General features: G+C 35.9%; 1 protein-coding gene across 2 annotated transcripts in view; it reads right to left on the reverse strand.

The window, feature by feature from the left end:
- The window catches only part of LOC150076170 (exportin-T-like), a 408,083-nt gene that overhangs the window by 239,750 nt on the left and 152,399 nt on the right, over window positions 1–15,934 (reverse strand). For both annotated transcript variants that reach the window (XM_090387100.1, XM_090387099.1), the window contains exon 10: window positions 14,240–14,444. In XM_090387100.1, coding sequence (XP_090243226.1) covers window positions 14,240–14,444 — 205 coding nt within the window. The remainder of the gene's footprint in view (window positions 1–14,239; window positions 14,445–15,934) is intronic.

Genomic DNA, 15,934 nt, shown 5'->3' on the forward strand with positions numbered 1-15,934 from the left:
GATAACCAAACATGCTGCAATGAAAAAGGTAACCTAGCTTATAATGAAGCCAGCACTTCAGCAAATACAGCAAAGAAAAAAAGGACACTGGAAAAAAGTCAACCATAAATTTCACAGAATGGGAGTTGGAATTTGCTGTGATGGAAATGAATGAAAAATCTGTATGTATATTGTGCAAAAAAAAAAAAAAAAAAAAAAAACAGTTAGCAAAAACACGATAGAAAGTTTGAAAAGGCATTTTCAAAGTGCTTTTTCAAATACAGTGACTAGTTTTTATATAGTGAGTTTAATAAGTTTCCTATTGGTCAGCAAATACGAGTTCATGAAATAGCTCACCTGAAGTCAAAATTCAACAAGCAATAACAAAATTTCAAAAAATTTCTAACATCATCTAAGTTAGTAACTTTGGCTAGCTACAAAGTACCATGGATCAGCTCGAAAAAAAAAAAAAAGAAAAGATGCCAAGTTAGTGAAAGACATTATCTATACTGTCATAGAAACTTTACTAGAACATTATCTATTGAAAACAAAAAGTGACAATGCAGAAAGTTCAAAGTCTTCAAACGGTTACTTGTTTATTGTTAGATCTGGTTCAAAATCTTGATGCTAAACTATGTGCTCAATTACAGAACTGCTTATGTTTTTTGAACTTTTGTATCAATAAACCTAGAAATCCATGAAGAAATGCTCACAGTTCATGGGCTGAAATATCACACTCATGGCACCAACATGCTTGAAGTATTTTGTAATGTTGTTAAACAGTTTAAATTAGGTTTGAAGAAACTGGTTTCTGTAACATCGGAGGGTGCAACAGCAATGACTGGGTGTAAGACTGGTTTTATTAGTCTCCTGAAGCAGCATTTAAAAGAGAATGGCTTTAATGGTGATGCTTTGGTCTCATTTCACTGCATTTTACATGAAGAGAATCTTTGTCCTCAAATGACAGAGGATAATGCATTGAAAGATATCATGAACACACTTATCAAAATAGTGAATTATATTTGAGGTAGTGTTCTGAACCATCGACAATTTGCAAAATTACTCAGCGAAATGGAGAATGCTGGATATAAATTGGTTAAGTCATGAAAAAATCTTGCAACAATTCGCTGCTTTGCTAAAACAATCCAAAACTTCTTTAGGATTAGCATTAGTAGAGGCATACAATGTAAGAAAGCAAGCTTATGCAGCATCAGCAAAAAAAAAAAAAAAAAAACTCTCCCATTTCACCCCTCCATTCATTCCAAATGCTTGTCCAGCTCAGCCTTAAATTTATTTTAGGCTATCAACTTTCACAACAAAAAGGTGGAAGTCTGTTCCACCAATCAACCACTTGCTGGCTAAAGGCAAATTTCCACACATCTATTCTATAACTGTCTTTCTTCAATTTGAATCTATGTCCCCTCAGGTTCTTAATCTGAGCAAGAGGAAGAATCCCATCAGCATTCAGCTTGCTCAACCCATTCAAGGCCTTAAACACCTCAATCAGATCACCTCACAGGTGCCTACTCTCCAGGCACTGAAATTTGCAGAACTTAAGCCTTTCTTGGTAAGAGCACCCCTTTGTTCCCCTCACAAATCATACTGCCCTTCTTTGTACTAGTTCTAGCAACTCTACATCCTTCCTAAAATGAGACTTCCAGACCTGTACACAGTACTCTAGGTGTGGCTTGACCACTGCCTTGTACAATGGGATAATCACCTCCCTGTCCCTGCTAGCAAAATTCCTATATATCCTTGACAAGACTTCATGACCTGCCCTGGTAGCCCGTCTGCACTGCTCAGTGAACTTCATATTTGACTGCACAATTACCCCCCAGGTATTTTTCACTTTCCACTTCCCTGAGTGTAGTATCACACAGTTGGTAAGTTTCTCTTGGGTTATTGCTACCCATATGCAGTACTTTGCATTTTTCAATGTTAAACTTCAGTTAGACTTATCTAGATCCAGTTGGAGTAGCATACTGTCTTTACTGTCATTAACAACCCTGCCAACCTTTGTATCATCTGAAAACTTGGACATTAATCCTGATATACTTTCATCAATATCACTGATGAATACACAAAACAACAATGGGCCCAACACCAAACCCTGGGGAACTCCACTAATAACATTTGTCCATTGATTACCACTCTGTCATCTCCCACTCAACCATCATCCTTGTTAAAAACGAAAAAATAACTTTTCAGAGGATGAAGAATGGCATTGCAAGTTGTATTTTTTTAACTACTATTACTGCCTGCCCATTTGAACAATCTGAACCTGAATCTTCAGGAAAAAACAAAATGTGTGATTTCGTGCAATATGTATGAGAATTTATATCAAAATTGAAACTTTGTGTTGCATACGAAGGTTAAAGATTTTATGCATTTTCTGAATATGATGAATCAATATGCAGAAGATACTGATTTTGAAAATTACAAAACTGTTTTTCAATTGGTGTTTGATCAATTTAATCTTGATGTCCGTAATTCAAAACTCTCGCTCACAAGCTTGCAAGTGATTAGATTCTAACTGGGCTCTTTTAGAGACCAATAATGCTTTAAAGCATATTGGTCTCTAAAACAGCCATTGTGGAGATGTGGTTGAGAATTTTGAATAGACACAAGTTTACAGTTATAAATTTAATTATTCCAAGACTGTTTTTGATGTTTGATCGCAGAGCCACGTGGATCTAAACTTTTTCAGTGGTAACTCATAAAATCAAAATACAGATCACGAATTCTAGATGGTAATTTGGAGGTGGAGTTAAGATGCAGCATCATATTAATTATTAATAAATAACTGAAAATATTGATGTGTGTGTTTTACCCTTCTATAGAAAATTTATTAATTATAAATGAGTGTGTATGGAAAACTGTTGGACACTGTGGCCATAAAGGATGTAACTTGTTCAATTATCCTGAATAATTTTGCCAGCATTTCATCTTCATGGTCTCATGTATTTCTGGCTCTTGAATTCTCTGTTATCTTGTTCCATTAGCTCCTCTGAATGAAATGTTAAAAGCTTGCAGAAATAGTGTTTCAATTTCATCAAGTCCAAATTGTATACCCATATAAACATCTGGATGTTCCTTGTGGCCAGTGAGAGTTGAAGCCTGTCTGTGTCTGTTATCATATTTGGTTCAAAACCTCGAAAATTATTCTTTAAACTGGAATATAATTTCTTCCAAACGGCACTGAGAGTGGACTGTATTAACTCTTTACTACTACTTTACTATCCTCAGCAATGTTGCCAATTGCATTCTTGATAAGGTAACCTTTTCAGAACTATATTAGTTTTTTCTTTCCACCTACTGTCTAGCTTACCTTGGGTAAATAAGCTTTGAATGTTGAAATTATCCTTTGATCGATGAGTTGCAATAATGTATTTTTTGGGAGAAACACAATATCAATGTTTTCATGCAAATCACTGAGCAGTTGCAAGTATTTTAGTGCAGTGTTTAGAATTAATAAGGCCTTGTTGCCTAGGTTATTTATCTCAATAAACTCCTTAACTGCTACCATAAATTCTTTCATGAACTAATCAATAAAAAAGACTCACAGTAACCACAGCCATGGCATGGACTTCCCAATCACATGTACACAGCTCCTTGCATATTCCTTTCAAGCTCTGGGAGTCTGAGTGATAAATTATATAATCCAAAACTCTAAATTTATGATTACCAGCTGAATTTGCACCTAAAGAGATAAGACTGGTTTCAATCCAGAGGTACCTCATTTTCTCTGTTGAAATGCAATTTCTAACAGAAATTTTTTTCCCCCTACAAAAAGGATGGTTTCATCTATACAAAAACCTGCTGAGTACTATTGTGTCACTATCTCTCTTTCTCACCCCCCTCCCAAGGACACATTAAGTCCAAAGAAATAACAAACAAACTCTCCCTCCACCCTACAATAATTTTGTCTAATTGTGTTAGAAAAGCTTCATCCACCTCAACATCTGCAGGGTGCCTCCCCTTAATAAAATGTAACCAAGAAATTAATGAACCATGCTCTACTGGTGATGAAAATCTTTTCATTTTTAGGACTGTTTCTGTAAGGTGTGGTATGCATGGGATATTTTCCTTTTAGTTGTCATAAATGAGAAACTTTTCTTGATTTATGTTAAAGTCAATATCCATCTTATCTTGAACCTGATTCTTTCCCTAATCCGGTCTGCAAGTAATAATCTCTATATCTCAAATACTTGGAATGTACCCCCCTGTATCCGCGGGGGATACATTCCAAGACCTACCGTGGACGGCTGAAACCACAGATATAAGCAAACACCTGCTGACCCAGGCGCTTCCGTAGCCAAGTGGGAAGGAGCAACAGTGCGTAGCACATGCTTCTTGATTAGACCAGGGTTCAAGCCCGTCACCACCAAATACGGAGGATGCGGAAAGGTCAGGGAATGACCACTGCATATCCCGGAGCAATATGGCCTTAGTTGCTAATGCTCCTAAAAACCAAAACAACAACAACAACAACAACAACCTGCTGACCCCATATGTAACATGATTTTCTTGTACATACGTACAATAATGTTTTTTAATTGATAAATTAAACACACAGTAAGACATTACCAACATTAATTATGGTAATAAAGTACAGCAGACTCTCGATTTACCGGGACACTTCAAGACTCCAAAAAAAAAATAATAACAATAATAATAAAAAAAATAACCAACCAGAAATCATAAAATTCAAGTAATAACTAGAATAGTTATAAACAGATATTTTGCAAGTCATAAATAAGCGACAAGAACCACCATTATAAATCATTGGGAGATTAGTGTACCTATTATCTTAACAACCCCCACTGTCTTTATGTCAAGGATGTCGGAATTTATTTTTTTGTTGTTTAGAAATTGCAAAAATGATGGGCAAGTGCAAGAGTTGTGCTTTCAAAGTAAACAAAAGTTGTAAATTATTCAAAAGTTTGAAAATGGTGCATCTGATAAATCTCTAAAGAACCATTATAATGTTGGTGACCAAACCATACATGACATTGTAAAAAATAAAGGGAAGCATCGTATTGGACACACAAGTAAAAGGTAAAGTGCAGCCATTATCAACCCACTGCAGGATAGAAGCTTCCTCAACAATTCATGCTGAGGGAAATGGACCATAATCTGCCACGCAGGTCCAGTGCGGGTTGGCAGATCGATCGTATTCAGTAGTCAGGGGCTTGAACCCCGGTCTACTCAAAGAGCGTGTGCTATTGCACTCCCGACCACTTGGTGTTAAATTTTTTCATTTTTTTCTATTCAGTTAACCACAGGTAACTGAATCAGCGGATACGGGGGCACAACTGTATATAGATCACAGTCATTTCGTAAAGTCATTTCATGATTTATATTATAAAAAATTAAAACATTTATTAAATGGCTACAAAATAAAAGGGTAGTTTAAGTGATGGTAAAAATTTCTAGAACTTGAGGTAAAGCTTAATATAATTAAGTGTTCAGAAGTTGCAGAAGGAAGTAAATATATCAAATCTTCTTTGCTTTGGTAAAAAGAGTGTTGTGAAAATAAAGAAATTACTACAAAAAACTTCCCAAATAAGAGTCTTATTTACAGAATTAATCTAAAACATATGATTCAATATATATTTTTTTTTCATCTTTAATTTTCAGAACAATCCTAACAGTAGATTCATTTAGGCTGGCCCAAAGCACCTTTGATCAGGGCCGTACTTATAAACAGGCACATGAGGTGCTGGCCTCAGGCTTCACACCATAGAGAGGGACCTCGCATAGCCTCTATAATCTCAAATTTTAAAAGCAATCTTTGTATTGCAACGTTTGTGTTTAAACAGATCGGTACAAGTTATTGTTTTTTTCTGATTATATATGCAAGTTTTTTTTTCTTTTTGGACTCTGGGCCTCTGGTATCTTTAAAGAGGGTCCCGTAAGAGCTTAGCACCTCGGGCCCCGAGAAGTGTACATATGGTCCTGCCTTTGATATAGATATATCAAAGCTTTGTCCCACCCACCCATTTTCTGAATAATTATACTGAGTGTTTAACTCAAATGCAAGAACTTCCCCCCTCCCCTCCCCTCCAACAATATGTATTAATTTTTGATTTTTGGGAGTCATTATTTAAAGGGTATTAAATTTTTATTGATATAAATTAATATTTGTAAGAATGACTGCAAAAAAGTATGTAAGCAGAGTTCAAATTGAGCCACAAAATAAAAATTAGGTTTTGTATTTTATGACAAAATGCAAACATGAAGTTCAAAAAGGTTGGTGTACAAACAAAAAAATTTGTAAAATACTACTGACTGAATTGACACTGCAGATATTACTATCCCAACACAAATCAAATTAAAGGGAGTGGAATACCAAAAGAAGAATCTTAAATATTCTGCAAAGCTAGTAAGTTTTTAAACATGCATATAATCAGTTCATGAGTTTGGGGTGGGGGGTGAAACCGCTTTAACACCAGGAATACCAATTTTGGAAATTCAATCTGTAGTATACAGCACAGCAATTCTAGAGTCAATAATTATAATAGCAAAAAGGTTACTATCAGTTTTTCTGACAAAACACTACCTTAGCATCTTCTAGTAAGTGTTCCAACTCGAATCACTGGCCATCAGAACTTCAGTACACTGCTGATCACACAGGACAGTCATACAAGTTACAACTGGATGAGATAATACGACAATGATTACATTTTTTAATCACTCAACTAACTTGGTACCAAGGATGATTCATCTAGTTGGATAATTATTGATGTTCGGCAATGATTTATAATAATGATTTAAAGTAATGATTTATAGATGACCACATCAAGAAGTTAAGAAACCTCCTTTTCCCAACAAGAGACTAATTTTTATATAAGACAAAAAGCAGACAATGTTGGACATTCATGTTAAGTATATAGACTAAGTGGAAATTTTATTAGGTACATTTACTCCTTTTTATGCAATGTAGCACTCCTTCAGTAACTGCATTACCTGTTCATACCATGCAATTAAAAACAAGTGAGCAGATACATGTAGGTACTATGTATGTGTGCTTTTGTCCTACCCATGCAAGAATGGGTAGGACAAAAGATTTTAGGTGACTTTTGAATGTGGCATAGTAGTTAGTGCCAGATGCACTGATATGAATATCCTGGAACTGTAAACCTGCTGTGGTTTTCACATATGATTGTGTCTTGAGTGTATCAAAGTTGGCTCAATAACGAAATAACATCCAGCTAATAGTGATCCTGACAAGACTGTTACAGGGTAACAGAAAGGTTAGTTAGTCAGTCAGTCAAAATAACAACCCAGTAAGCAGTGGTAACAAAGATGCATTTCAGTACACACTACTCATTCGTAAATTGTCACTGATGGGGTATCACAGCTGATGACCAAACCAGGTTCCATTCCTGTCAGCAAAAAACAAGAAGATACAGTTACAGTGGCTCAAGAACACTGGATAGTAGAGGGATAGAAAAATGTTGCCTGGTCTAAAGAATCCCAGTGTTCATGCCATTTCATGTCAGTGATGATGGTGTGGGAAATGTTTTCTTGGCACACATTGATACAAGTAATGCAACATCTGGATGGCAAAGGTTATCCAAATGAAAAAATATATTTTCTGCTATATTCCAAAATGAAACAAAACATCCAGGGACATGCCATATATCTGCAGCTCTTGCAATATGAGTAAAGCCTCCTCACTTCATTGTCTCCAATCTTTTCTTATCACTAGTACCTCATATGCCAACTTATACAAACACTTGGTACCATTACCATTATAGTAACATTTAGTAATGCTACATTCCTTTTAATTAGTTGGGCTATCATGAATGAGTAGATGGTTGTTTAATGGCACAATAGCAGCTTAGGCATTATGCATCAAATCAAATTACCTCGAACACAGTTACAATTGTGAAAATTAAACTGAATGTCTTGCTTATATTTTTCATGGAAAAATCAATCTTTCCACAGTACAACAGAACAATTTTGCAGTGAGCACAGGACTTGAGGCAAATTTACAACAAATATCCCCTAGATATAATCTTTTCAAGAAATAATTTGACTTAAAAATAACAACATCACATAGGATAAATACAGTGGATCTCATCCGACAGAATTAATTTAATTAAGCCAAATTAATATGTGTTCAAAGTTTAGGCATTTAACACCAGTGCACTGACTATTAAGATCATTATTAAAGTCATGAGGCACAAGGTTGTAACAGCCACATTCTAGAAGTTCTTACAATAGCTTAATAATATTTAAATAAATTCTAATGATTTTAATCAATGTTTATGAGTAATGACAAGAAGAATGTAAAAGAAATATGAATAATATGACATTCTGGAATGGGTTCATTATGGTTTTCACTACATTTAAGAATAAACATAAAATGGGAATTACAATGATCTATGAGTTTATCACTTAAGTTCATCAAGTGAAAATCTGCTGTACACCAATGGAAACAGCAAAAAGACAGAAGGTGGAGTTGGCTTTCTGATCATAAAGATATTAAAAACAACATTTTGGAATTCAAAAGTACATCACCAAGGGTGTCAAATACTACAACTCATGATTTCTAAGGGGTACAAACTAAAGGTTATAATGATTTATGCACCAACATCAAGCCATAATGATGATGATGAAATGTACACTGAAATTGAGATACTTCTAGATGAACAGAAAACTCACTACACCATCATTATGGTGGACTTCAATGCTAAGGTTGGAAAGAGACAAAACAGCACAGAAACTATAGAAAATTTTGGAACTAGTGAAAGAAATGAAAGACTAATGAAATTTGAAGAATCTAGTGGAATGTCAGTAATGAACACTTTTTTCAAGAAAATGGTAAATAGAAAGTGGACATGGATTAACAACTAATGAAATTGGATTAGCCCAAATGGATTAACAACTAATGAAATTGACTTCACCTTCTCTAACAGAAGATATATTGTAAACGATGCTGCTATCCTGAACAAGGTAAACGTTGGAAGTGATCACAGATGTAAAAAAAGAAAAGAAAAAAAAAAAAAAAAAGACTAGAGTAAATAATATGGAGGTCTTTGAGATAACAGAAGAGAAGAAAAAACAGTATGTACTAGAACTTAGGAACAAGTATGAACCAGTATCGAATGAGGAATACAATAATTTTTTGTAAGTGATATAGCCCAAGAAACCCATAGGTAAAAAGAAATTCAAAGAAAAAAATCAGTCAACAAACACCTGTCATGATGAACCAAAGATGAAAAATAAAAACTAAGATAAACATTGACAAGGACAAAATTGAGTATACTGAGTTATGCAAAGGCATTAGAAAGAGAGGACATAAGAAGATTTAACGCAAGAAAAGTAGAACAAGTATTAAGGAAAAACAAAGACAAATGATACTGAATCTGAAGAATAGTGATGGTGTACTCCAAATTGCAGAAGACTACTATAAAGTACTATATAAGGAGCAAGGGGAATGATGCCAGCAGTGGGGAAGATAGATCACAAATTAGCTGTTTGGTTTTTAGGAGCATTAGCAACTAAGGCCATATTGCTCCGGGAATATGCAGTGGTCATTCCCTGACCTTTCCACATCCTCCGTATTTGATGGTGACGGGCTCGAACTCCGGTCTAATCAAGAAGCGTGTGCTACGCTGGGTAGGGAGGCGCCTCACAAATTAGCAATGCATATAACATACCCAATATCCTTCCTGATGAGATAGTACATGCATTGAAGAAAATGAACAATCAAAAAGTCCCAGGTGAAGATGAAGTTACTGTAGAGTTGTTAAAATTAGGAGGAAGAGACACGACACAGAAACTGCCAAGACTCTTTACATTAAGAAAGTTGTAACCAGAGGTCAGTATGATTTTGGCCATAAAAAATATGACCCATAAACACTAGTATGAGGCCACTACAAGTTTTCCCAAGGTAAGAAGTCTTGACCCAGTCCACTTCTGGGCGTGAAGCCTAAGGAGTGGGATAATGCAATCATAATTCTGTGGCATAAGAAAGGAGATAAATCAGAAATTGTAAATTATAGACCAATTAGCTTGTTGACCCACACCTAAAAGTTGTTCACAAGAGTCATTACTACAGATTAGAAAGAATCCTTGATGAGAATCAACCACAGAGCAAGCTGGCTTTACGACAGGATTCTCAAGTATGGATCACCTTCACGTAATATCACAGTTAATGGAGACAGCAAATGAATATAAAATGCCATTATGCCTGGCATTTGTGGATTATAAAAAGGCATTTGACTCCGTACAGTATAAAGCAATGTTTTGGGCACTGGAAAGACAAGGCACAGATACCCCATACATTATGATTTTGAAGAAAATATATAACAATGCTACCTCCTTTATTAGACTAGACAAAGACAGTAGTAAATTTAAAATTGAGAAAGGAGTTCGACAAGGAGACAAAATCTCAAAAGTTGTTTATTGCTGCCATTGAAGAAGCATTCAGCAGATTGGACTGATCACAGAAAGGACTCAATGTGAAGGGAGAGTACCTAAACCATTTACGATTTTCAGATGACATTGTGTTCATAAACCACGATCCCAAAGAATTGGAGGAAAATCTTAATCAGTTATGCAGAGTTAGTAAAGATTTCGGAATAAAGATAAATATGGTTAAAACAAAAACGATGAACAAATATGCCACAGGAAGGGATATAACAGAATTTTTCTCAGCCTGGCCTGTACTTGTTAACAGGAGAGACTGCTTCTACAGAGATGGGATACACTTAAATAGAAAGGGTGTAAGATTATTTGCTGATGCAATGAAGGCAGTGTTAGGTGGGTCGGTAAACTTCTAACTTGGGGGGATACACAGACTAATAGAATAACAGTAGCTGCTGGCAGAGGTAAAAGTGATTCTTGAACTGCTTCTATTGGAATGAGCAGCAGCCTGGAAAACAATGTGCCAGGGATTTCAGAGACTGCTGGGAGTCATTGCGGAACAAGTAAATACATGGACTGTGTTAGGGTAGTAATGAATAAGAACAAGTGCATGTATACTTACGTGTACACTAATGCTAGGAGTGTAGTAAATAAATTTGATGAATTTCAGGTGCTGGTCAAAACATCAAAGGCAGATATTGTTGGGATACTGGATACGTGCTGTCACACAGATATAAGGAATGCGAAATTGGAATTTGGGGAGTGCAATGTGTACAGGAAGAATAGACAAGACAGGAAAGGAGGAGGGTTTACACCATTAGTTAAGAAACAAAATCTAAGGAAGTGCATCGAGTTGACATGGGTGGACAGTGCAGTGTTGAGTCAGTTTGGTGTGACATAAGCACTGGGAAAGCAAAACTGAGAGAGAGGAGTGTGCTACAGGCATAATGACTCTGATGAGTACAATGAACAACTGTACAGAGAAATAGTGGGCCAGTAAATCAGAATGTCTTATAATGGGGGATTTTAACTTCCCTGTTATTGACTGGATATTGTGTGTTGGTCGTTCGCACACTAGCAAGCCTTTTGTGGATTTATTGGATGATTGTTTTCTACAGCAGCATTTTCGAGAGGCAACTGGAGGGAGTAATACTCGTGATCTGATTATCAGCAGTGATTCTTCAAGCATCAAGAATCTGCAGATAAAGACACCACTAAGTGGCAGTGATCACAGCGTGCTGATGTGGGATTTATTCAAAGAGGTAACTACCATCAGGGGTAAAGGGAAGGGTTTTTATTTTCATAAAGGCGACAGGAGGTCTGAGACAGTTTTTAAAGTCTATACAGTGGTACCAACTGATGATGTTACCAAAGGCAAATATAAATTGGAAGCATTCAAATAATTAATATTGGAAGCTACTAGGCTTTCATACCAACTAAGAAATATTGTTCAAGGTTTAGGCTTAAATGGATGTCAGACGAACTAATGAGACATGTGGCAGAGAAGAAAAATGCATGGATACATATAAATTAACAGGTGACACAGAAGCCTATGGAAGATATAAGCTGGTCTGTAATCAAGTCTTAAAGGAAGTTAGGCAGTCAAAAGCATATTACGAGAAATCTATGGCAAAGGATGGCAAAGAAAAACAGCAAAGAGCTCTTTACTTATGTAAACTCTAGAAGGAAGGGGATGAGTCAGGTTGGCCCACTTGATATCAATGGTTCAATTGTTGATGTTTGTTAGGTACCTAACAAACTGAATGAGTATTTTGTATCTACATTTACATATGAGGAGTTATTCAAGGAGGGTAATACCAGAGTTGTATTAAACTATAGTAATGAGTTAAATGATTTTTAAATAACAGAGCAAAACGGAGGTGAAATTGTTGAAGATAAACAAAAAAAAAAAAAAAGGCACCTGGAGTGGATGAGATCTATCCACTTATATTAAAGGAGGCAACAAAGGAAGTAAGCAGACCCCTTAGCCATAATTATGAGAGCTTCCTTGGACTCAGGGGAGGTATCCATGGACTGGAGACATGCAAATGTGACCCCAATTCATAAAGGAGGATGGAACGGCGACAAGTAATTACAGACCTGTTAATTTAACTTCTGTTCCAGGAAAATTAATGGAGCCACTGGTTAAAGAAGCACTGCAGGATCATCTAGACAACACTTCGGTTATAGTTCGGACACAGCATGGGTTTGTTAAGGGGAAGTCTTGTCTGACCAATTTGATCGGATACTATGATATGGTCATAAGGGAACTGGATGCAAAAAGTAATTTTGATATCATATACTTGATGTTAGGAAAGCTTTTGATACTGTTGCACATGGAAGACTACTGTATAAATTGGAGTGGTATGGCATCAAAGACAAAAATGCTGCTATGGATAAAGGGATGGTTGAGTTGGAGAAGACAGAGTGGTAATCAATGGTCACTGCTCTTCGTGGACTAATGTCATTAGTGGAGTCCCCCAGGGTTCAGTGTTGGGTCCATTTTTTGTTTTCTGTATTAATTAATGATACTGATAATGAAATATCAGGCTTAATGTCTAAGTTTGCGGATGACGCGAAGGGTGGCAGAGTTGTTAATGACAGTGCACTACTGCAACAGGATCTAGAAACTTTGAGCAGATGAGCTGAGAGGTGGCAACTGAAGGTTAACATTGACAAATGTAAAGTACTGCATATGGGTAGCAGTAATCCCGGAGTAACATATCAATTGTGTGGTACTACGCTCAGGGTGGTAGAGAATGAAAAGGACCTGGGGTTAATTGTGCAGTCAGATATGAAGTTTTCCGAGAAGTGCAGAAAGGCTGTCAGGACAGCTCATGAGGTCTTCTACAGGAATTTTGCCAGCAGGGATAAGGAGGTGATTATCCCCTTGTATAAGGCAATGGTCAGGCCATACCTTGAGTACTATAAACAGGTCCAGAGGCTTCATTTGTAGAGCTGCTGGAATGAGTACAGAGAAGAGCAATAAGATTTGCAAATTACAGTGTCTGGTGACTAGGTACCTGCGAAGTGATCTGATTGAGGTGTATAAGGCCTTGAATGGTTTGAGCAAGCTCGATGCTGATGGGATTCTTCCTCTTGCTCAGATTAATCGCATGAGAGGAAATTGAAAAAGTGGATTCATATACTTATCTTTGACAAGTCATTATTTGTAATAATGATAAAAGTCAAGAGAAGAATAAATTGTGGATGGTAGCATTCAGGAAATATAGTCACACTGAGGAGCAATATCCCAATTTGTCTGAAATGTAAAATAATGAACCAAAGTATACTCCCCACCATGACTTATGGAAGTGAAACTTGGGCACTCACCAAAAGAATGGAAGAGCAGCTGTAAACTACACAGCAAAGAACAGAATGAATTATGTTAGGAATCCAACTGTTGGATAAGAAGAGAAACGCATTGATTAGGCAGAAAACTCAAGTAAAGGACATTCTTTTCAAAACTAAAGAACTGAAATGGACTTGGGCAGGACACATAGCTCAAAGACATGACAGATGGACTAAGAAAATAACAGAATGGTACCCAAGAGGAGCTAAAAGAAAACCTGGAAGACAACAACGGAGATGGACATATGAAATTCAAGAGTTTGTTTTACTGAATGGATGGCCATTGCACAAAACAGAAGGAACTGGAAAGTTGCTGGAGAGGCCTCCATCTTGCAGTAGATTGGCTGATGGCTGTGGATGATGAGTTTAATTTATCACCTGCTATAACTCTCAGTTATTAAGTAAAGGTAAAAATGTTTTAATGTTTAATACATATTTTAACAATTAAAAGAAAAAATAAAGTTAATAAAAATATCTGAAAAATGCTATTTAATAAGAAAAAACAATTAGATAAAAAACTTCATATCACCTCAACGTTAGACTTTTCCATAACACTGTATGCTCCAACATTTGACTGATGCTTCAAATACTGAATATATTCACGAGCAAATTCACTAACACCTTGGGATACCTCTTCATCCTCGTGATTCAGAAACCGAAGAAGCAAAGGAACTTTGCTTTGCACTGCTTTCTGGGTAAGAGCAAGACCTTCAGGATCACTCTGTTTTTGTAGTCTAAAAGATGTGTAAGGAGTTAGAAACCAAAGTACAGCTTCTGAAACCCCATCCCTTATATTCCTATTTAGTTCAGGAATCTAACAGGTATAAATATACTGATATTAAATTTTACTATTAAAAAAAAAAAGAAAGAAAAAAGGAGGGAAGAAAAAAGTGAGCCTTACTTATCTGGCATCACTACCAGAGAAAGAATTTTTTTTTTTTTTTTAAACAATCAACATCCAAGTTTACCAGGCTAACTGTAAACCTTTGTGTGGAAATGCATAGAATATAAACTACAGTCAGACCTCTATATAACAAAATCGATCGTTCCCTTGAAAAAATTCGTTAAACAGAAATATGACCTTTTCAACAATGAAAAATACTGTAATTCAACATTCAGAAATTAGTAAAAGATGGAAAATAAATCAGAAATAATTGGGAATGAATAAATTTTCTGACTTTTTAAAACAATTAATTTATTAATACATACATATTAAGAAATGACCACTAACATGATGCACACAATGCATTTGACTGATGCATTGTGCACGCTGTTAAGAATTATGTCATAAAATATTTGGTAATTTTTTGTTATACACTAATTACACTGTTCATAAAAATGTTCACATTTGTTTAAACACTCAAATATATTTTTTGTTACATTTTCTTCTCACTGAAGGCCTCAATGCAGTTTCAAATGCTGCCAACATTTCTTGTTTGAAAGGGTTAATATTGCCCTCATTTTCATCCCGCTCACTGTCGATTTTGTCACTAGTTCTTTAAATAAACCCCAAAATGTTGGAGTCACTTGGATATTCAGCAACTATGACATCATTATCAACTTCTAAAAATTGGCCAAGAACAATTTCTCCACTGATCAAACCTTGCTAGGAACTCTTCTCAAGATTGCTCAATGTCTTGTAGTAGTTCATCCCTCTCATCGCTGTTAATTAGTGTTTTAGCAAAACCTGCTTTTGCAAAATAATTCTTAATCGTTGTTTCTGTCACATCTTGACTCAACACTTTCACCAACTCCAATATGCACATCCACAAATCTATAACAGAATCTATACATTGGTTGATATCTATTCACAGTATAATTTTTTTCAGTATGCGTCTTTGGTAGTGCATTTTCAAATCCTGGGCCCACTGGCTGCAGTTTAGAGGAGGGAAGAAAACAAGCTTCACTATTAACATTAGTCCACGAAGAGCAGTATCCACTGATTACCACACTCTCCATCTTCTTCACTCAACCATCCTTTTATCAATTGTAACAACTTGCCCTTAATGCCATACTGCTCCAATTTGTACAGTAGTCTTCCATGTACACAGTATCAAAAGCTTTCCTGAAATCAAAGTGTATGATATCAAAAGTTTTTTTTTTTTTTTTTTTTTTTTGCATCCAGCTTCTTTGTGACCACATCATAGTATCCAATCAAATTGGTCAGCCAAGACTTCCTCTTAACAAACCCATGCTGTGTCTGAATTATTACTGCTGTCTTGTC

This window comes from Mastigoproctus giganteus, chromosome 13 (assembly GCF_048544385.1).
Source record: "Mastigoproctus giganteus isolate SK-2022 chromosome 13, ASM4854438v1, whole genome shotgun sequence".
NCBI lineage: Eukaryota > Metazoa > Arthropoda > Arachnida > Uropygi > Thelyphonidae > Mastigoproctus > Mastigoproctus giganteus.